The 23,321-nt window shown below is 39.0% G+C and overlaps 1 protein-coding gene and 1 non-coding gene across 6 annotated transcripts in view; both read right to left on the bottom strand.

Moving 5' to 3' along the window:
* The window catches only part of CKAP5 (cytoskeleton associated protein 5), a 113,261-nt gene that overhangs the window by 17,508 nt on the left and 72,432 nt on the right, over positions 1 to 23,321 (bottom strand). For 4 of the 5 annotated variants that reach the window (XM_086677531.1, XM_086677535.1, XM_086677533.1 and 1 more), the window contains exons 18-36: positions 23,151 to 23,245; positions 20,654 to 20,711; positions 20,439 to 20,564; positions 19,684 to 19,823; positions 19,323 to 19,497; positions 18,188 to 18,301; positions 17,020 to 17,148; positions 12,704 to 12,898; positions 12,194 to 12,329; positions 10,787 to 10,875; positions 7,738 to 7,863; positions 6,335 to 6,484; positions 5,853 to 6,056; positions 5,506 to 5,641; positions 4,870 to 5,063; positions 3,533 to 3,705; positions 3,273 to 3,296; positions 2,164 to 2,337; positions 1,821 to 1,941 (exon numbers count right to left, since the gene is read on the bottom strand). In XM_086677531.1, coding sequence (XP_086533657.1) covers positions 1,821 to 1,941; positions 2,164 to 2,337; positions 3,273 to 3,296; positions 3,533 to 3,705; positions 4,870 to 5,063; positions 5,506 to 5,641; positions 5,853 to 6,056; positions 6,335 to 6,484; positions 7,738 to 7,863; positions 10,787 to 10,875; positions 12,194 to 12,329; positions 12,704 to 12,898; positions 17,020 to 17,148; positions 18,188 to 18,301; positions 19,323 to 19,497; positions 19,684 to 19,823; positions 20,439 to 20,564; positions 20,654 to 20,711; positions 23,151 to 23,245 — 2,559 coding nt within the window. The remainder of the gene's footprint in view (positions 1 to 1,820; positions 1,942 to 2,163; positions 2,338 to 3,272; positions 3,297 to 3,532; positions 3,706 to 4,869; positions 5,064 to 5,505; positions 5,642 to 5,852; positions 6,057 to 6,334; positions 6,485 to 7,737; positions 7,864 to 10,786; positions 10,876 to 12,193; positions 12,330 to 12,703; positions 12,899 to 17,019; positions 17,149 to 18,187; positions 18,302 to 19,322; positions 19,498 to 19,683; positions 19,824 to 20,438; positions 20,565 to 20,653; positions 20,712 to 23,150; positions 23,246 to 23,321) is intronic. The other variant, XM_025927913.2, reaches the window with a different exon arrangement.
* Positions 5,268 to 5,379, bottom strand: LOC112866234 (small nucleolar RNA SNORD67). The gene has a single exon (XR_003224089.1). It is a non-coding gene; the product is annotated as a small nucleolar RNA SNORD67 (small nucleolar RNA).

The following is a 23,321-nucleotide window of genomic DNA, read 5'->3' as shown; positions in this document are numbered from 1 at the left end:
TCAATCTTTTTCCCTGGGCTCTGCACTACTGAACCTCAGGTTTTCCTGAAGGCCCGTATGTGGAAAAGTCTTGTACTTATACAACACAGAGCTTGACATTTATACATACTTCAGACACCACCTACCTGACCTAGCAGCTACTCTGCTCAGAAAAGGCAGATGGGTTTGGATTGAAAGGGATGGAGAAAGGCAAGAGGAATGCATGCATTCAAATCATTGTTTTCCAAAATCCCCTCCAATACCAAAACTGTTAACAGGACACTCTTTGTAGAACAATAGCAAAAACCTTGTGCTAAGATTTCCAATTCCACCATTTCCAACCATCTGTCTTCATGGAGATGTCTAATGAGACAACACTCAAAATCAGAAGTTAGGACGGATGTTACTACCATCTAATCTTCAGGCTCCATTTTCTCCAACTGCCCTGATCACGTTCTTCATAGCTAAAGGCCAGGTCAGAATCATTCACTGTATTTACTCATGTCTCTTAGTCTCTCTTCAGTGTAGACCAATCCTCAGTCTTTCCTTGACTTTCTTGACCTTGACATTTGTAAAATATCCCTTGGTTTGCATTTATTTGAGATTTCCTCATGATTAGATGACATCAGGAATGTGAACAAAGTGATGCTGAATTCTCACTGGATCCTATGAGGTGGCACATGATTTTATCTTCCAGGGTGGTGTGTGCTACGCTTCTGTACTGTCAAATTCTCGAAGTATTTTTTATTTTTTGGCTACTTCTTATGTATTTGTCCTTTGTATTTTGTGGAGAGGTACTATGAAACTGCAAATATCCCATTTCTCTTCAAATTTTTTATTTCTATGGGCATGGACTGTGGTTCCCTATTTTCTTAAGTTTTTTTGAATTTAATAAATTTCCTGAATTTTATTCAGTGTATTAGGTTATACCTCATTACTACCACTATTTACTTTGATGCTCAAACTGTCCCCTTCAAACATAAGGCATCTGTTCCCGTTGGCCCCTGGATCCTTCTGACATGTCCCTATCATTCTTTGAGACTATCCTTCCTGTCTGGTACAATACGATGTTCCAGGATTGCCCTGTACTTTTTCTAATTCAGCCCTAGAATCTGCTCCTTCTCCAAGGAGCTCTCATTCCCTTTTAGTGGAAAATGGTATTCAGAAGATAAGATTTGGGAGTGCTTACAGCTGTTGGGGTATTGCTGTTCTCAGGTCCTCTCAATGAGACATGTATAAATATATATTATATACACATATAACACACATTTATACCACATATATACATACATACATATACACTGACAGTGATATTAATTTCTACATCTCTATAATGAAAACCATGAGTTCACACTAACACATCTAATTCCAACACCACAGTTTATTCTATTTTGCTTTCCTTTCATATTTGTAGTGCTTTTCTGACAGTAAGAAATTTGGGTTCTATTTTCCTTGTATTTCTTTGACCAACCTTTTTGCATATAACCAATCTCCCATCTCTGCCACCAGTTCTTCCCTATGCAGATGCCTACTTCAGCTCTGACTCCCAGTTCTGAGCCACCTGTGTACTGGCCTGCCCCCTCCAACATACGTGGATGTCCTTACCCTGCTGCTATTTCCAGCCTCTGGCGAATGCATGCAAGTGTAAAATAAAAAGCAAGGCTCTATGACAGCCATATCCTGGGAGGTCAGTGATGACAATGAGGGGTCCCTGTGCACGTTTTCATCAGAGCAGTGCTGAACGCTGCCTGCCTCCGTCAAATCTGCGACCAGAATGCAGCCACCACTCGTACAGCCTCTGCTGATGATGGAATTACCATCGTGTGTAATACCCCCATTACCTGTGTCAGAGCTTGGATGCTCGTGTTGATGTCACCACTGGCTACTTGGGAGATAATGAAATTGATTGTGGATGCTGTATTACTGTGCATGTCATCAAAGTGTGGAGAAACAGCCCGGATTCTAGAGAGCAGAGCAAAGGGAAAAAATTCAATCTTTGTTAGAAGACATCTCAGTGAGTTGGGATTATGCAATTCTCTGCTACCTCCAGGTCTTAGTAAAGAACTGCTCCCAGCCATACAGTGATCGGTTCTAAAACATTCTAATTGTACAGAGAGCTCTTTTCACATATGCACTCTTTTGATCATGCACTGCTCACCACTGAAATGAAAGAGATTAACTTACTTGGGTTCAGGAATAAGGACGGGTTCAAAAATGTCATCCAGTTTGTGCTGAACAAGCTCTGGCATTTCACATCGAACTGTACCATTGTCATTCTCAATCTCATCTAGATCCAGCTGGAATTCTCGGCGAACCATCTGGGCTGCCTCAGGATGCCCACTCATGCTTCGGGCTTGGCTAAGGGAAGCAAAAGGAGGTTCCTGAACTAAAAGAAACTTCTGAAACAAAGGACAAGAGTAGCACTGCCAGTTGCCCCAAAGCTTCAAGACAGATGTTCAACTTCTGGTTTCAGCCCCCCTGAATTATTTGAGTCCTTGAGTCTAAGGCAAATGCCTTCAATGGGCCGCAATTCATGTTCATGAATATCCTCAGAGCAGATGGTTTTAACTTGTATTTGTAGTAGCTTCCAAATTATAAGTATTCTCTCCAGTTCACTAAAGCCGACAAACCTTGTGTTGCTATTCCAGAGGGGGCAGAAAATAATTCATAAAATATACTTATACTGACTCAAAGGTCTCTACTTGGTCACAAATTTAAGAAAAATCTAGACTGGCTGGTTCTTTTCTGATAAATTATCCTGTGTTAAGTTCTTCTAATCATAAGCACTCATCCATGCAGTGTTCAGTACATTTTAAACTTTGAGGTACAGTCATCTCTTTTTAGGGATATTCACTCTTGATAGGTCAGGGCCAGCATTACATCTAAGCAATAGGTACTTAAAGTTTTCAAATTCAAATTGGTTAAAATTAGACGAACGATACAGCCCAAAATAGAGCTGTCTTTCTTAGAAGGTAGTATTTTGAGTCCCTAAGCCAATTCTGGGTTGCATGCAATTTACTCAGCCTTATCTGAAGAACAGAATCCTGAATATGACCAAGTATAACACAAGGAAGAAGGTGAACCAATAATTTAGCCACATGACATTGAGTGGCCACTTCTGCTAGCCAGTGGACTTCTGGGGAAGGCTTGACACATGGGATACTTATGGACACCCCTAACCTGTTAAGAGTTATAAACTCTAAATCAATTGCCCTCCAGAGGGGATGAATCCAAGTCAGAAGTTAGAAAGATATAAGAGCCCTGCTAATGAGAAATTAGCAGGCAGTACTTACATCCTATAAGTGCGATACATAATTCTGTCCACGGAAAAGCAGTGAAAGAAGGCACAAGACTATTTAGAAGTGGTTTTGAGACAAAGACAAAGACAATGAAGACTGAAGGATTAAACATTTGGCTACAAGACATTTACCCAGACACTCTGTCATGCATGATAATGGCTACAAGAACTCAAGATTATGTTACAGGATAAGCTCTTAGCACACAAGGCAAAGTCCACTGAGACATTCTTAGACAATTATCTCCATCTACATACTTGAGTTTGGAGGACATGTCCTCAGCTGGTCCCTTGCGCAGCATGTTGGCATTGGAGTTTATGCTCTGTGTGCGCTGAGGTCTCTCTTCCACCTGTTTTATTGGTGCAGCAGAAGGCCTCTTTGCTGACCGCTTAATCCTCTCCTCGAGCATGCTCATATCCTTTTCAGAAAGCTGTAAGAAGAAGCCAATTTATTACCACATACTCTACTAGAATATGAGGAGAATTAAAAACCTGGTTGGAAGACTCAAAAGAGTCAATATCCATTCACATATTGAAGCAAACAGAACCTGCTATGTTAGGGTAAATTCATTTTCAAAATACTAGCTACATTTTAAATCAACTATTGTTAAAACCTGCTATCATAAGAGAATACATGAAAGAAGGAAAGGATACAAAAAGAAAGGCCAGTAATAACTCTAAAGGAAAAAATCAAAGATTAAATGATGCTTCCTCATGTTTGCTGTGTCACCACTATGTGAACTATAGGTAAGAAGCTTCACCTGTGATCATCTATAAAATTCCCACCTGCTTTATCTCCTTTGCCGACCTGTAGTGAGGATTTAATTAGATTAGTACAGCTAAAAATACATAAACACAGTGTAAATACTAGGAAGTAAGTGGAATGAAGGACTGAGGTGCAAGCACAAGCAAATGGCTCAAAGGAAGTAAGGAATCTGAAACAGCACCTGATGTGTCTGCAGAATGTGGCTTATGGCTGTGGGACTCTTTTGATGTGACAGGTACCAGATTCTACATTATACACGAGTACTTGTTCACTACAAAGTAAATGCACTGAAAATTACAGAGCAGATTTCTAGACAGAATATAAATCCCAGACTAGTTCTGGATTTCCTGATTCAAAAATAGCTCTCGGGGCGCCTGGGTGGCTCAGTCAGTTAAGTGTCTGACTCTTGATTTTGGTTCAAGTCATGATCGCATGTTCCATGAGATTGAGCCCCACATCGGGTTCTGTGCTGACTGCGTGGAGCCCGCTTGGGATTCTCTCCTCTCCCTCTCTCTGTTCCTCCACTGCTCCTGCTCTCCCTCTCTTAACTTTAAAAAAAAAAAAAAAAAAAAAAAAGCTTTCATTTTCTAAAGCAAACTGTATGAGTAGAAGGCTCAGAAAAGAAAATATGATTTCCTGTAAGGCACATATAAATGTCCTGTAACAGAGACACCCTCAAGGGTTTATCTGGACTCTAAGACACATTGATGGGTTTAGTTTAATAAAAAGTGGTAACAACTTAGCTAGAGTTGAGATGGCATGAAAGCTGAACACCTAAGTGATTCTGCAATTCACAACATGTTAAAAATGTCCACAAAAAGTCACTCACAGTTCCAATCAGTTTGAACACCTGATCCCCGTGTACATTGTACACGGTGACGATGGTATTGAGGGCAGCATTGCGCACAGCGTTGTCACGGTCTCCAATGTGAATTGCTATCTCCTTTAAGGCTTTCCCTGGGGTTGGTTGGCAAACATTCATGCCATAGGACTCGACCAGACACCCCAGTTCTTCCAGGCACTCTGATGGGGGAGGAAGATTAGACTGATGAGACCCAACACACATTTGGCATAGGGACTTATCTTTGCTAGATAAAATTTCCTTGGCATACATAAAAGACTAAAATCTTATACTGGTTCTACCTAGAATTTTTCCTTGTTTATTGCCTTCTGATAAAACACACAATAATGATGTTACAGCAAGTGCTCCTGGAAGAAAGGGATGCCTGTGAGTCAGATGGCCCCTGTGCACTTGATTTTGTCACCAGGGTGGTAACTGAGTGGTGCCTGTGTCACCGGACACTGTGGCACCACCAGTGTGCAACTCATCATTCTCACAGTCCAAATCAGAAGATTGGAATCAATCACTCAGACACTGAAGAATTGTCCTTGTTCATCTACAAACTCTTTCTTTTAGAGGTCACTGCTGCATAGACTCACGCTTCTATTTAAATTGTTGCTTCACCTGCTCTTTGCTTAGAGTTTTTGGATTTGGTTCCTTCCATGATGAAGGGGAACATCTTGCTGGCTGGGTAGACAAGGCACATCCGGTTCAGGATGGCACGGACATCTTTACGAATGACATCCTTTGGTTCTCCAACCTAGTCGACAAGGAAAATAACGACTGAGGCATTTCCTGAGTAGCAAAGGGTCCTCCCATGAGTCACTACCTTTTGGAAGAATAGGGGCACAGGAGTAAGTGGTAGAAGGGTATCTTCACAGAATAAATGAAAAAGGGCGAGGGCATAAAGGATAGGAACTGAGGTCAGCCGGGAACTTGGGCAGTCTTCCAGAGTGAGAACAACGCATTACCTTGAGGATGAGATAAGGGATGAAGGAAGATGCTTCGTTCTCAGTCAGATGATATTCTTCCTCACTTAGCAGTGTGAAGAGCAATTTTAAATATTCTAGGGCTTTCATTAGGACGCTTGTATTGGTGTCAAAAAACCGCAGGGTAAGCCACTTTAAGATGAGATCCAGGCAACCAATTACACCCTCTTTTTCACTCTCCAAGTGCTTAAAACAAAAGACAAATAAGACTGTATAAAAATGTAAGTTCTATTAGGTAAGTCCTTTATAAATTTTACTAGAGTCCAAGAAGAAAATAATAGCTTTTTGAGCTATTTAGGACCTAAAATTATAGACATTTATTCTATCAAACAATAAAACAGCTCTAAAAACAGAGAACATGTTGTATTCTAGTTCCCTCTCAAGTCATGTGAATTTCTGGGTATTCACAAGGCTCAGTATTTTCACGGGTCTGAGATAATCATATTTATCTCTTGCAAACCTACATCAACCATGACAGCAAGGGCTTTATTATGATGCTGAAAGTCTGAGTGAAACATCTCATCTTGTAGCCACTTAGCCACGCAGCTAGACATCTGAGTCTTTAGTTGCTCAATGTATTCATCCCGTGGAGTAGTAAAATTCCACTTCAGCACCTGAAAAAAAAAAAACACAGTGAAAAGGGACTGTAAGATGTTCAACTGAAATGAGGCAGAGAAGAACTCCATTTAAAAGCAGCTGCAGAAATCAATTAAATAAGATATTTTAAAATTCAACAAGATTAATTTGTAATTAAATATGAGTGCAAAATGTATTCTTGAGCTGTCATACATCGGGAAGCTTAACTCTTAAAATCTAGGAATAGAATAACATTCAGCAGTTCTCACTACAAAGACCAATGCTCTATTATTGTATAACATGGTAGACACTATTGGTACAATTTCAATAAGGGGAAAATTTGAAATAGCTATCAAAATTTAAAAAATACACACCATTCTAGGAGGAGTTTAATAAAGATATATTCACACATGTGCACAAATGCCTACATTCAAAGATGCTTATGACAGTGTAGCTTATAACACTGAAAGACTAGAAGCAACCTAAACGTTTACATTGTAGGTTGGGGATAAAGAAAGGTACATACATATGATGTACCAATAAAAAGAATGAATGCATATAAACACGCAGATATGAATAGCCTTTAAGATATTTCAAACATCATTAAAAGAAAAGAATAAAACACAGAACAAAGAATATGGCATGTTCCCCTGTGCATAAAAGGCAGGCCATATATTTATACATATGTGATCGTATTGCATGAAATGCTGACACTTCTGGAGTAGCAGACAAGAGCACTGGTAATAATGTCCTTCCTATGGAGGAGGACTAGAAGGGGTGACATGCTTCTCACACTACTCTCTGCACATTTCATATTGCTTGAATTAAGAAAAAACAACAACATGTATATATTGTAACAAAAAAAATTTAACTGCCTGATAATACTAAAACAAATCAAAAGAGAAATGACCGAACTAAACAGATACAGTCACCAAATCTGGCTTTTATGATATCAGGCACAAGAAGGATTAAACGAGTGGCCTATTACCTATGTGTAGTTGACAAAAATCAATGAATACTTCCCATTCTTCAATTATAAAAATTAAAACAACTTTTATTTCTTTCCATTTGGAGGAAGAATAGGCAGTAGCTCCATTCCATAGTTCTTTTTGTAGGAACTAATGCTCCCATAGAGCCGTCTTAGAGAAATAAGCCATAATTTATAAGCAAAAGATTTAGTTCATTGTTAGATAGTTCACAATGAAATGAATTCCAGACAGCAAAGCTATTCTTGATTACAAAGCAAAACAAAAAAGCAAAAACCTACTGAGGATTCTTATCCCTTTCTTACCTTTAATCCTTTTTCATCTTTCATTCTTTGCTCCTTTCCATTTGGAACAACAATGAAGATAGGACCAGATTTGTCTTCATCCTCCTTTAAGCTGGTTTTGCTGGGCACTTTCTTTCCTTGTGCACTCTACAGCCAAGGTTCAGGGAATACTGGTTAGGAATGTGATGTTGCTGCACAGTAAGAGCGCACTATAAAAACCATACACTCTCCACACTGTATTCTCCATGATAGAAACAGATAAGTCACAGAATTATGCACGTTATGTTTTTGTATAGGTTTTTCAGAAATGTTTCTAATAGCATTCTCAGGTAACTGTTGGTTAGTCCTTAGACTGGCACGCAACATAGCTGGAAAAACTCTATTACCTGTCATTGGTTTGGGTCACAGCCATTGTTTATTGGACAGTTCTTTCTTGAAATCTTCAACACCATTTATGGTTTTCCATATTAATGACTTCCATATTAATGACATTTTGAATGACACTCACACACTTCACATCATTTAGTTGAGAAAGCTTTTCTGTTTCTCTGCATATAAAATATATCTCTTGGGGCGCCTGGGTGGCGCAGTCGGTTAAGCGTCCGACTTCAGCCAGGTCACGATCTCGCGCTCCGTGAATTCGAGCCCCGCGTTGGGCTCTGGGCTGCTGGCTCAGAGCCTGGAGCCTGTTTCCGATTCTGTGTCTCCCTCTCTCTCTGCCCCTCCCCCGTTCATGCTCTGTCTCTCTCTGTCCCAAAAAAATAAATAAACATTAAAAAAATATATATATATATCTCTAGGGGCACCTGGGTGGCTCAGTCGGTTAAGCGTCCTGGACTTCGGCTCAGGTCATGATCTCATGGTTTGTGAGTTCTAACCCTGCACTGAGCTCTGCACTGACAGTACAGAAGCTGCCTGGGATTCTCTCTCTCTGCTCCCCCGCCCAATGCTCTCTCCCTCTCCCTCAAAATATATAAATAAACTTAAAAAAATAAAAGTAAATATATCTCTATCATATAGCTATACCTGAGAGTCTCTGAACTTGATTCTAGGGAAACTTGCTAGAAACATTTTAAGTTATTAAAGTGGTTTTGAAAAATAATCCAAGAGTTTGAATTTTTGTATCAGATGGAAAAGAAAATAGTGAACCTCACTATATATATTTAATTTTAAAACAGGAACCATTATTAACAAAAATGTAGGAAGAGTCCAGTATTTCTAGTAGGCCAGAATTTCTTTCTAGTTCAAACAATGAAGTCATTCAGTCAAAACAAGTATGAGATCATTTATGTGAAACTGTAAACTGCAAAAGACTTGTGGTGGGGGGGGGGGGGCAGTATAGCATTAAGAACAGAGTCAAAAATACTTCAAAGCACATGTGACCAAAATACTAAAATAAGCACTTGTTAAATTTGGGATGAGGACAGTGGGGGAGGACAGGAAAAGAACAGCTTCATTGGACAGCTTAGAAGATAATTACCTTTTTAACTCATTGAATTAAAGGACCATGCATATGGAAAAATAACTGTAATATTCAGATGAATAGCCAGAGTGCCCATTGTATCTGGCATATAATAATAAACGCACTAGGTAATAAAATGGTTCTTAGTCTGGCATTTTTTTCATTAGTTACATGTAATTGATTAGATGGTTTTCTCTATGTATATTTGCTATTATATTTACTACCAACCGTACAGTTCTGCAATTTTCTTATATAAGTTTTTTTTTTTTTTAAATTTTTTTTTCAACGTTTTTTATTTATTTTTGGGACAGAGAGAGACAGAGCATGAACGGGGGAGGGGCAGAGAGAGAGGGAGACACAGAATCGGAAACAGGCTCCAGGCTCTGAGCCATCAGCCCAGAGCCCGACGCGGGGCTCGAACTCACGGAGCGCGAGATCGTGACCTGGCTGAAGTCGGACGCTTAACCGACTGCGCCACCCAGGCGCCCCTTCTTATATAAGTTTTAATCAATACCCTGAATACAGTGATAGGTTCTGAATCTTGGTATAGAAACTGATGACAATTTGCTGTGATTCAAAAACTTAATGAAATAAAAAGATTCCCAGGAGATTTCTGCCCTTTGCCTCCTCCCCGAAATATGTAAAGTTAAGCATTCGAACATATTTCTTTATTTTATTTTTAATTTTATGTTTGTTTATTTTTGAGAGCGAGAGAGACTGAGCATGAGTGGGAGAGAGAGAGAGGGAGATACAGAATCTGAAGCAGGCTCCATGCTCTGAGCCGTCAGCACAGAGACCGATGCGGGGCTTGAACTCACAGACCACAAGATCATGACCTGAGCCGAAGTTGGCCACCCAACCGACTGAGCCACCAGGTGCCCCTATCTTTTTAATTTTTTTTTTATGTTTATTTATGTTTGAGAAAGAGGAGACAGAGTGCTAGTAGAGAAGGGGCAGAGAGAGAGAGAGACAGAGAGAGAGAGACAGATCTCAAAGCAGGCTTCAGGCTCCATACTGTCAGCACAGAGCCCGACGTGGGGCTCAAACTGATGAATTGTGAGATCATGACCTGAGCCAAGTCAGACGCCTAACCGAATGAGCCACCCATGTGCCCCTGAACATATATTTCTTTAAATGTCCAACTCTGCATGGATGCTAAAGGGACTGGTGATTCATCAAAATAAGTCCCACTGGTGCAGGGACAGACGGTATTTCCTTGTAGACTCATTAGGATACCTTCTAGCACGATGACTTAACTGTGCCAAGTTTGAAGGAAGCTGATCACTACCTTCCTTTTCTTAAATCAGACTCAGCCTAAGTGATTCTGCCAGAGCTACATAGGACTTCTTTCTTCACTACTGCAAATCTTCCCCAAAGGTCTGCATGACAAAACCCATGACAGCACCTCTTGAGAGCAGGATGTCTCTGTTTTGGGGCCTTATTTAAAACAAGCCACAGAAACAGGCATAAATAATTAACTTTATAATTTGATAATATCAAGAGTGGTAATGTTTTTCATGCATAATATGATCTTTCCTAATAGAACGACATTGTGCATAAAACACACTTAAAAGCAATTCTACATCTAAGTATGCAGAGTTAACATACCTTTGCTTTAGAGGAAACTCCTAGAGCTTTGGCCTTTTTTGGATCAGGCTTGGGTTCTACAGTGCTGGAAACAGAATCTTCAACAGGTGCTTTGAGAAAAAAAGGGATCTACTATAAATATAAACTCTAATATCACTTTGTTCTGAGCAGGTTAAATATATAATGACGAGAAGGCCTACAGTTTTAAATGTGTCAATTTAGCAAGCATTTTCAGTTAGATTTTTTTTCCTAATCTTTTTTCAGCCTGACTTCTTTTTAAGCATAACCCTATGAAATTAACTCAATAAATCTACATCTGCTTTGCCAACATTTAAGCTGAAGTTTTTTTTTTAATTTTTTTAATTAATGTTTGTATTTATTTGTGAAGGAGAGAGAGAGAGAGAGAGAGAGAGAGAGACAGAGCATGAGTGGGGGAGGAACAGAGAGAGGGGGAAACACAGAATTTGAAGCAGGCTCCAGGCTCTAAGCTGTCATCACAGAGCCCGATGGGGGGCTTGAACCCACGAACTGTGAGATCATAACCTGAGCCGAAGTCGGATGCTTAACCGACTGAGCCACCCAGGCACCCCTAAGCTGAAGTTTTAAAACTATTTTCTAAATAGCAGTTAAGAAACCTTTTCCCTAGATTGATACATCCTTAAGGACAGGGCCTGTCATCTTTGATACTCGGTATTTATCATATAGCAAGATTCCAACAAATGGTGTAATTGAATACATACTTTGATACCAACAGTTTTACACATGTAAGATTTCTAACTCTGTAGCATCAACAGTTTCTACCCCCCTAAACAGAATAATATTATTTTATTTAATAATAAAATAGTAGAGAAGGGGTTAAAGAGTAGAGTTTTATTTATACACAATGGAATTTTAACATCAGGGTGAAGAAACCAAGAATTTTCTCTAAATGATTAGTAAATGTTAGAATAGATCAACAAATGGGCAGTGCAGTGGAAGGAGGACCCATTTGGGAATGAGAAAGAGGAATTCTATGCTGGTGAATTCAGGCACTGACTGGTCGTCCCTGTACCCGTCACTTGATCTTCTGGGTTTCTACATCTGTTAATAAAGGGGATTAAACTAGATGGTCCCAGTTCCCCCTCTAACTATAATATCCAATAGCAGAAAACAGTATAGAAACCTTAAAAATAAGGAGCACTTGCTTTCTGGAGTATTTCAATACATTATTCCAAACTCCTTTTTTGGACTTGGAAACCAAATTAATCATCTTCATACCTTCAGCATAGTTCATAGCATAAAACTTCTCAAGTGTTTGTGGTAGGAGGGTAAAGGGGGCGGGCGGAAGGGCAGGCCTATGATCTAAGCTGTTAGGGAAAATGGTAAAAAATGAAAGCTTGATTTCTTTTTCGAGTTCCCCTGGGCTTAACCCTCTCAAAATACCATTACCTGAAGCTGGCTGGGATTTGGCTGGAGCTGACCCTCCCATCGGTTTGGAAGCTGCTTTAGCAGATGCAGCAGGCTTGGCTGGCATGTTAGCTTTGGCTTTCTCTAGCATGGCCAGTACCTGATCTTTAGAAGTTGGCTAGGGAGACAATGTAACAGGAGAGGTGAGAGGTCACATACATGATACACTCATACTATGCTTACTAACAGAGCTGCTGTCAAACACATCCTTGAGCTCCTACTTTTGAAATACCAATGAAATAAGGGAGGCGGCACACAGTGCAAGAGAAATAACACACATTATGAAGTCACACTAAATTAGCTACCATTCTAGAAGGTCACAATTTTCTGCAGAGTAAGGTTCTTTGAGTTCTACACACTGTTAAATATATTTTTGCTGCATTGGGATTTCAAGTGAAACTCTTAGGAGGTAATATGATCTCCTGCCGATATCAATTCATGTTCAATATTTTTCTAATGGCTTTTAACAGCAGCAACAACAGGAAGCAGTACCTTTAGTTTCCCAGTGGCCTTGGCCATTTTCTCATATCCCAAGTGCATCATGAAGAACGGCAAGGCATCTTGGGCCTTCTTCCGCACATCTCCATTACGGTCCTCCAGGCAGGAGTAGAGATGAGGAACACAAAGGATGAGGTCTGTGGGGGTGGAACGAAGACTCGGCAGTTTCTCAGCCAACCAGCCCAGAAGCTGCCAAAGGAAAGAAAGACCAGTGACACACTTCAAGTGGGAAAGTATCACTTACGATCTTAGGCTTAATGATTCCATCAGTACGAAACACTGAATGAGTTCTTACACTACAACTTTCCAAAATAAAATCAGTAATTTTTATTGTTCAAGAAATTTACTATACTTAAATAATAGACACAAAGAAGATAATCTTCCTACAGATAAAAACATGGTTCCCTGGACCGTACTTGGGCATTAAATTATAAAGCTTTAATAGTTCTTAATGCATTTTAAAGATGAAAAACTTTCACTTCACTTCTTTAAAATTTCTAAGAATTATTCAGTAGAGAAGATGCAGAACACTGATTTGATCTGAAGAGGACAAATTCTACTACAACTTCTATTTCAGCCTTACATCGACAGTTTCTCTCTATTCCTTTAAAATAATTCATATCTGTATGTATTTTTTAAGTCTTTATTAATTTTTTAAAAATTTATTTTGAGAGAGAGAGAGAGTGCACATAAGCGGGAGAGGGGCAGAGAGAAAGGGAGATAGAATCCCAAGCAGGCTCTGCACTGGCAATGCAAGAGCCCGACATGGGGCTCAAACCTACGAGCTACGAGAGAACGACCTGAGCCAAAACCAAGAATTGGACGCTTAATCAACTGAGCCACCCAGGCGCCCCTGTATTTATTTTTTAACTGAAGTTTTTATTGAAATGATTATAGTCACATGGAGTTATAAGAAGTAATACAGAGATCCCATGCACATTTTGCTCAGTTTCCACTAACAGTAGCTGTATACAAAATTATAGTATAGTATAACTAGCAGGATACTGACACTGATACAATCCACTGATCTTGTTCAGACATCCCCAGCTTTACTATTCTCATTTGTGACTGTGTGTACATTTAGTTCTGTACACTTTTATCACACGTTAGTACATCTGCCACCACAGTCAAGATTTTATTTTTTTTAAGGATATATTTTTTATTTAATTTGAGAGAGAGCACAAGTCGGGGAGAGACAAAGAGAGAGAGGGAGAAAGAATCTTAAGCAGCCTCCACACTATCCACAAAGAGCTCAATGTGGGGCTCGAACACTCCAACTGAGAGATCATAACTTGAGCTGAGATCAGAGTTGGGAGCTTAACCAACTGCGCCACTCAGGCACCCCCATAAATTTTCATTTTTACAGAATAAATGTCTAAGATCAAAATCACTGGGTCATATAGTAACTACATATTTAGTTTTATAAAAAGCTAAACTCTTTTCCCAGAGTGGCTGTACCATTTTACATTTCCTCTAACAGAATGTTCAAATTTCTCTACATCCTTGCCAGCATCTGGTATTATTACTTTATTTTAGTAATTCTGATAGTTGTATAGGGATGTGTCACTGTAGTTTTAATTTGCATTTCCCTTATTGCTAATACTACTGAACAACTTTCATGGGCTTATTTGCCAGCTGCATATCCTCTTCTGTAAAACATCTGTTCATGTCTTTTGCCCATTTCCTTTCCTTTTTTTTTTTTAAAGTAGGCTCTACATCCAATATGGGGCTTGAACTCATGACCCTGAGATCAAAAGTTGCATGCTCTCTGACTGAACAAGCCAGATGCCCCATCTTTTGCCCATTTTCTGTTTTCTTCTTCTTTTTTTTAAGTAGGCTTCATGCCCATTGTGAAGCCCAACGTGGGGCTCGAATTCATGACCTGAGCTGAGATCAAGTCGGATGCTCAACCGACTGAGCCACCCAGGCCCCCCTTGCTCATTTTCTGATTTTTTTTTTTTTTTTACTGTTTTGAGAATTCTTTACATACATATTCTAAGTAATGGTCCTTTATTGGATGTAAAGTTTATAAATATTGTCTCCTGCTCTGTAGCTGACTTTCATCATCTTCACACGGTCTTTTGCACAGTAAAAGTTCTTAATTTTTACTGAGGTCCAACTTACCAAGTTCTCCCTTTGATGGGATTGTGGTTTTGGTGTCAAGTCTAAGAATTCTTTGCCTGAAGAATTTCTGTATTCTGAAGGTTTTCACTGATGTTATCTTTAAAAGTTCTACAGTTTTATGTTCTACATTTAAGTCCATGATCCATTTTGAGTTAATTTTTGTGTTAAATGAAAGGTTTAGGTTGAGGTTTATTGTTCTATCTATAGATGTCAAAGGCTCTAGAATCACTTGTTGAAAAGGCCAGCCTTCCCTGCACTAAATTACTTTGGCAACTTAGTCAAAAATTAGTTGATCAGATTTGTGTGGGTCTATTTCTTGGTTTCCTCTTCAGTTCTATTGACCTGTGTCTGTCCTCTCCTCCCCCAACCACCCATACCAGTTTCTTGATTATGTTAACAATATGTGAGTCTTAATATATGGTAGAGTGATTATTTCCATGTTTTTCTTCTTTGTCAAGATTGTTTTAGCTAGAATATAAATTTTAGGATAAACCTGTCTCTATAAAAAAACTTGCTGCAAGTTTGGTGGGAATTACATTAAACCTATAGATCAATTTGAGGAGAACTGACATCCCTGCTACATTGAGTCTTCCCATCTATGAACATGGCATGTCTTTCTATCTATTTACGTCTTCCCAAATAGATGAATTCTTTCAACAGTATTCTGTAATTTTCAGTATACACACTCACTCTGTAGTTGTTTTGCTAAGTGTACATGTAAGGATTTCATTTTCTTTGGAGTGATTGTAAATGGTCCTGTCTTTCATTTCAGTTTCTGTATATACACTGTATTATAAAGAAATGTGATTGATTTTTGTGTGTTAATTTTGTATCCTGCAGTCTCACTGAACTCATTTATTAGCTCTAGGAGTTTACTTGTAGATTCCTTAGGATTTTCTATGTAGACAGTTATCTGCAATTAAGGATAGTTTCACTTATTTTTTTTCCAACCTGTCTTTCATCTTTTTTTTAAATTCTTTTTTCCTTTTTTGGGGAGAGAGGGGGGAGAGGGGGCAGAGATAGAGAGGAAGAGGGGGAAAGAGAGAGGATCTCAAACAGGCTCCATACTCAGTGTTCAGCGTGAAGCCCAAAGCAGGGCTTGATCCCATGACCCTGGAAACATGACCTGAGCCAAAATCAAGAGTGTATGCTCAACCGACTGAGCCACCCAGGCGCCCCCTGTCTTCCATTTCTTTTTCTTGCATCGCTGCAGTGCCCAGAACTTGCCAGATTACGCTGATTAACAGTAGTGAAAACATATCATTTCTACTCGTAGGAGGAAAGCATTCAGTCTTTCACCATTAAGTATGACATTACCTTTTTTGTAGATGCGCTTTAGCAAGAAGAGGTAGTTCTCTTCTATCACTAACTTGCTCAGAGTTTTTGTCATGAATAGATGCTGGATTTTCTCAAATCCTTTTTTTGTGTCAACTGATACAATTATATGATTTTTCTTCTTTGGCCTGTTGGTACGGATGGATTTTTGAATGTTGAATTCTATTTTTATGTTCTGATTAAAACCTCTTGAACCTTGAACTTCAGAGTTCAAGAAAAGAGAAAGTTTCACAAAAAGGCTAGTCCTTTAAAAAATTCTATTTTTAGGGTGCCTGGGTGGCTCAGTCGTTAAGCATCTGACTTTGGCTCAGGTCATGATCTTACAGTTTATGAGTTTGAGTCCCACATGAGGTGAGTTTGAGCCCCACTTTGGGTAAAACACAAGTTCTGGTAAACCCCTCTTCTCTCTCTCAACCCCTTACTCACTTGTGTCCTCTCTCTCAAAAAATAATTTTTATTGTTAAAAAAGTATATGAGGTGCGCCTGGGTAGCTCTGTCAGTTAAGCATCTGACTTCTGGCTCAGGTCATGATCTTGCAATACGTGAGTTCAAGCCCCGCATCAGGCTCTGTGCTGACAGCTTGGAGCCTGGAGCTTGCTTTGGAATCTGTGTCTCCTCTCTCTCTCAAAACTAAATAAATTAAAAAAAAAAAAAAAATTTTTTTTTTTTAAAGTATATGAAAGGGGGGAAAAAAGAGGTACATGAGTATAAAAGCTCCAGGAATTTGGTTTCATTTTATTAACTGTTTCATAATGAAACTCAATTCTACCTCTACATGCATATTTATTAGGCAGGTCCACACCTAAGAAGGTAAAAGACATGAGTAAACACATTGTATATGTAGTACTTACCTCTTGCCTCAAGAAAGGATTTTCCTTTTTGAGTTCTTCAGAAAGATCTTCTCCCTCCAGCCATTCCTTCATGCCTGTCTGTTCTGCCCAAGCATTCACAGTCGCTAGGGCAGCCGCCCGAACATTGTTCTGAAGGGAGGAGAAAATTAGTAAAGATAGTATCAGTTATAGTTTGGAGATAGGGAGTGAAAAAGGTTGTTACTTTGGGGATATGAACAATGGAGGTTTCTCTAAGGTCCACATGAACATACTTGGAATCAACTTCTCTGACACAGAATCTAGTTCTATGGTTGTACTGAAAATCTAAAGTAGAAACAGAAGACTCCATTGTAAAGATGCTGTCGGTTAAATCAGACAAAAACAGTCACCTGGGTATAACATATCATGTAAGAGGAATTAACTCAGAGGTTCTGTTCCCTGAATCTCTGGGGCTGTTATATCCATGGTTATCTGCTAAAGAATGTAATTCCACATGGTAGAAAACTCAAGAGTTAGAATCAAATTACTAACAATTTGCCCAAACACTTACGTTTTCCTATTAATTTGCATTCGTAGCATGAGGACTTACTGACATGAAAAATATTAAAATATCCCAATTCTTCACATTAAATGAATTGCACAAAAATAAAGACACATTCAAATATTCAATCTAGGGCTAAATATAAGAGGCTTGCTACTTTCAAGGAGACTGATTCTAGGACTGTGAAACCGCAAGCACTGGAAGATTATGCTCCAGTGGTCCAGAACAAGGTGGAAAATAAAGGACCCCCAAATTCATAAACTTATTCACTCTTTTTAACAGCACTTATAACAATGATGTCATAATCCTAATAGCCAACATTTTTTGAGTGCACACTACACGAGACACTAATAGGTATCTTAGGTACAGATTATTTAGTTCTATAGGAATAAAATTTCATAGATAACAACACTGAACCTCAAAGAAGATAAATAACTTATCTAAGGGTCACAAAGCTAGTGACCTATCTGTTCACCTTCATATTTCCTGGAGGTAAAGATGTTTACTATTTTCCTTCTGATGTTCTCTTCCCTGCAAAGTTTATAGACTGTGTATGTATACTCTTACATGTACATCTAAGAATTATTCTTAGCCCATGAACATGTCTGGCCTATTCCAAAAAGGAGTGAGGTCAGGAGTCAGGCTTACCTTGCTGTCTCCAAGGACTGTGATGATAGGGATGCCTAAGTTCTTCACATGTTGCTTGATATTTGGGCCCATTGCTACGGCCAGCTGCTGGAGGATATTCAATGTTTGTTGCACCTAAGTGGGAAAGAGCCAACATTTGAAACCATGAGCAGGCTATGTTCAAAGTTTTTTTTTTTTTTTTTTTTAATTTTTTTTTTTTTCCAATGTTTATTTATTTTTGGGACAGAGAGAGACAGAGCATGAATGGGGGAGGGGCAGAGAGAGAGGGAGATACAGAATCGGAAACAGGCTCCAGGCTCTGAGCCATCAGCCCAGAGCCCGACGCGGGGCTCGAACTCACGGACCGCGAGATCGTGACCTGGCTGAAGTCGGACGCTTAACCGACTGCGCCACCCAGGCGCCCCTGTTCAAAGTTTTTTAAGTTTGCTGCTAAGTAGTCATTGCAGTAGGAAGTTTTGGGCCTATTTAAGAGACAGGGAAGTCAGTTTTTATGATGCTATTCGAATTAGCTTATGGTTAATTTTTAGGTGGTGGCCTTTCATCATCAGTTCATAAAGCTTGAGTATGAGAATTTTAGACCAGGGGCATCTGAGTGGCTCAGTCAGTTGAGTGTCTGACTTTGGCTTAGGTCATGATCTCACAGTTTCTGGGTTCAAGCCCCACGTCAGGCTTTGTGCTGACAGCGCAGAGCCTGATTTGGATTCTCTCTCTCAAAAATAAACAAAAAAAAAAAGAAGGAAAGAATTTTACAAGAGAGAGGATAATTTTATAATTATAATTTTATAATTTTAAAGGTAAAGCCTAGCTTAAGAAAATTCTCACATAAAAACCCAAATTTAAAAATTAGAAATTAAGCATGTTTATATGTATTACAAGCAGTTTTATATAAAGATATTTAATATTAGAGTCCTATAAAAAGCAAATCTGAGATTCATGAAAATTTGATTAATAAACCTGCTGTCTACCAACCTATCTGGAGGCACACTTAAGAGATTAAAGGAAGCTATTTCTAGTTCAAAGAAAATAAAGTGACCACCCATTTTTTCTTTGCAGATGAAGGTTAGTATTTAAAAGGGACTTCCTTCAGAGAAGAGGGGAGGGAGAGAAAAAGAACAGGTATATATGTTCTACGTACCAAGATTTTATTTGAATCATTGAGTCGACCCTTCAAGGCAGTTGGCAGTTCACCTATATTCGGTTGGATAAATTTGGCTTCATTGATAATACCTGCCACTTCATCTAGACCTTCTTTCCTGATCTTCCAATTCTTGTCACCAATCTTAGACACCAACTCTGAGGTGATTTTATCACTGAAAAAGCAAGGATGGAATCTTTAATTCCAGACTCCTAAAGAAATAATTATGTCACAGAAGTACTCTTGACTGAGAAAGAGAAGGTACCATTAGGAATTCACTAAAACAAAACAAAAAACAAAACAAAACAAACAAACAAAAAACTGCTACAAAAATCCAATAAACCATTTGCAACAAACCTACCTGATTTCTGTCCTCGGCAAAAGATCCACAACATCATTGCCCCCCTCATCTGGTTCATCTCCATCTTCTCCTTCATCTGTACCACTTATGCTGTGTTTGGAAATCCCTCTGGTTGGAGCAGGTGGGCTCTGTCCCTGCATCTACACACAAACAAATCAGTGAGCCCAATGAACTTGATGAAGGGTATGAGAGCAAACAAGTTAGAGAATGGAACTATGTCAAACTTTCCTACTCTTTCATACTACTTAATATTTATACAGTATGTATTTTAATTCCTAGATTCCAAATTTGAGACTATATAGCCAAAGGCATTTTTATACAAACCTATTAGAATCTGACTTTTCAATCATAAAGCTGTCTTTTGACTTGTAAGCCCAAGAAATACAGAGCAAGTCTGCCCAAACTCAGCAATTTCAATTAAAAAGTTTATTCAAGGAAGGTCAAATTTCTTTTATTTAAAATTATTTTAAATGTTAATTAGTATGCTTTCTGAATAGGCAGCATATTCAAAATGTTTGATACCCAAAGGTACAAAAGACCTAAAGAGGAAAATCTCCCCTCCTGTACCACAGCTATCCAGTTGGCTGCCTCACAGACAAAGCCATCAATTTCTTATGAACTCTTCCCAGGGTATTTTATGCATATAAAAATAAATACATATATATTCTTCATTCCAAAGGGTTAAAAGCTTACACTTAACTAATATGAGCATTCTCACGTCTACCAATGGATTGTATCATTTCTGGAAACTTTACCTTCTCAAATTCTGCATCTATCTGGGATAGGAGGGCAGGCTTCTCATCTTCAAAGAACATTCGCAAAGAGGGGCCAACATACAGATACATCACACCAAGTAGGGTGATGGCGGAAGTCCTCACAGCCTGGCAGACAGAACAAAAAGAACTTTCTAAATGAGAACAGAACCACAGGGATGGCTGCAATGTTCCTACATATGCTGGTATGTACTCACTGGGTTTGTTGCAGCAAGAGCTGTCTTCACATTGCTAATGAAAGCTTTCACATTCAGCCTAGAAGAAATAACATTTAGAATTAACAAATGAAACCCTCAAAATACACAACAGAATTTTATTTTTATTTATTTATTATTATTTATTTTGAAAGAGAGAGAGAGAGAGAAAGGCGTATGCGCATGCGCACAAGCAGGGGAGGGACAGAAAGAGAAGGAGAAAGAGAATCCCAAGCAGGCTCCTCACTGTCAGCACAGATCCTGATGCAGGCCTCGAACTCACAAACCATGAGACCATGACCTGAGCCAAGATCAAGAGCTGGAGGCTTAACCAACTGAGCCACCCAGGCACCACTACTCAACAGTTTTATAAAGCCAAGACTCTAGGACTGGCTCCCTTTGGCTATGTCCCCAAGTCTCACTTATTCTGTTTCTAGACTCATTTAAAGTGAGGATTAAATACTGTCTGTACGCTCATTGCTCCTAAATCCCATTGATGACCTCTCTCCTGAACTCCATTCATATATCCATGTAGCCTTTGTAACATTTTCCTTAGAATGTCTAGTAGGTGTCACACATCTCTCAAGGTCAAAACTCCTGTCCACACCCTAAACCCAAATCCTATTCTTCCCATGGTCTTCCCTACTTCAGCAAAGAACTACATCATTCCTCCATTTGCTCAGGCCATCCTTGACTCCTCTCTCTCCTATACCCATTTTCCTGTTCAGTTCTCTCAAATATATTCTGACTCCTAAGGCTTCCATCTCTACAAACTATGCCTAAGCCACTATTATTTTCTTGAAAGGATTATTCCGATAGCTTACTAATTAGTCTCCTTGAGTCTCACTATCTGTTCTCTCTGACTAGAGTCCAAATGATCCTACTACTCTTTTGCTCAAAACCATCTAGTGGTTTTGAACTTACTCAAAGCTTTGAGGCTCTAAGTGACCTGGCCCTGTTCTTTCTTGCATCTTGTCTCCTCCTCCTCCCTACCACCCAACTCATTCCCCTTCAGCTACATACTGAAAAACAATCACTCCTTGCTATTTTTAAATACATCACACATGCTCCTACTACAGGGCTTTTGCAATTGCTGTTCCCTTGGCCTAGAATGATCTTTTCCCAGATTGTCACAGCTAGCCACCTCAGGTCCTAATGGTCTCTGCTCAAATGTCATTTTCTCAGGAAGGACCATCCCAACCACTCCTAGGTAATACTACCTAACTTCTTATCCTTTATTTTTATTCCATTGTCCCTGTACCTCCGGATATTCTTTTCACTGCATATCGTCATCTGCTCTTACCGAAATAATGAGTCTTATGAAAGCAAGAATTTAATCTTGTCTATAATATATTCCTAGGGACTAGAACAAATGACTGAAACACCATAAAGTGCTCAATATGTAGTTGTTGAATAAATGAAAGATCATGGACAAATTAAAAAGAGGAAAACATTCACCTGGCTTTTATGCCATGCCAGGAAATTAGTTTTACACCAAAAATTACACAATTTTGAAGGGATTTTAACAATACCCTCAACTATAAATACAGACACACAAGTCTTTGCTTGAATGACACCTGAATAACTTTGAGAGTAGTAACTCTTCATTTGGTAGAACATAGAAAACTATTTTACAAGACATTAAGAGGTGTGTTGTAACAAACAGCATGGCACAAAGTAGAAAGGCTGCATAGTATAGCAGTTATGGTATTCTCTCTTGGACAGAATGCCTGGATTCAAATCTTGGCTTTGCCACTTCTGAACTGTGACTTGGACAGATTACTTCAGCTTCCTGTGCCTTAATTTCCACACTTATAAAATGGGACTAACAATACCTCACGTAGGTAGTTTTTATGAGAATGAAATTAAAGGAATTATTATTTAGAAAGTGACTGGCATAAGGGCACCTGGGTGGCTCAGTCAGTTAAATGTCCAACTCTTGATTTTGGCCCAGGTCATGATCTCAGTTTGGGGGATGGGGCCCTGCATCTGGCTCCTCACTGACAGCACAGAACCTGCTTAGGATTCTCTCTCTCCCCTCCCTGACGCCCTGCCCCCCTCTCCCTGCTCGCGTTCTCTCTCAAAATAAATAAATAAAACATTAAAAAAAAGAAGAAGAAGAAGAAGAAAGTGCCTGGCATAAAGAAAGCTCTATAAAATTTTGTTAAACAAGTATGTTCAAATGCAAATAAGTTAGATAAGCTTCTCTGCTGCCTGACCTTGAGAGCCCTTAATTCACCAAGGTGCATGATAGTTCTCTAAACAAATGTGATTACCTGTAAGAATTTCCAAATGCATTTGACTAGGTCTTCTCAGAACTGGCTTTTCTGTGGGACAATTGTTAACACTTAAGGAAAAACAACTTAGAGAACTCTAAAGTTAGTGGATATGAAAAGCTCTGGCTTCTCAGAAATAGCAGAGATAGGTGAACAAACAGAATCACCAGTTAGAGATTAGCAAAATATTTAATTATTTTGTACCTGATTTCTTTCTGACTTACCCAGAAAAACCAAATTCTTTTATTGCATTTGATAGCCAATTCAGAGTTTCTGATTGATTCTTGGGATTCTTCTGTGAGAAAGCCATTGACATAACCTGGAGTGAAAGAGGGAAAAAACAAAAACAAATATGTGCTTTTTCTCATATTTCTCACAGAAATGTGGTATGGCAT

This window comes from Puma concolor, chromosome D1 (assembly GCF_028749965.1).
Source record: "Puma concolor isolate L17-30 chromosome D1, mPumCon1.1.hap2, whole genome shotgun sequence".
Taxonomy (NCBI): Eukaryota; Metazoa; Chordata; class Mammalia; order Carnivora; family Felidae; genus Puma; species Puma concolor.
The sequence above is the reverse complement of the archived record's forward strand: the minus strand, read 5'-3'. Positions and strand labels throughout refer to the sequence as shown.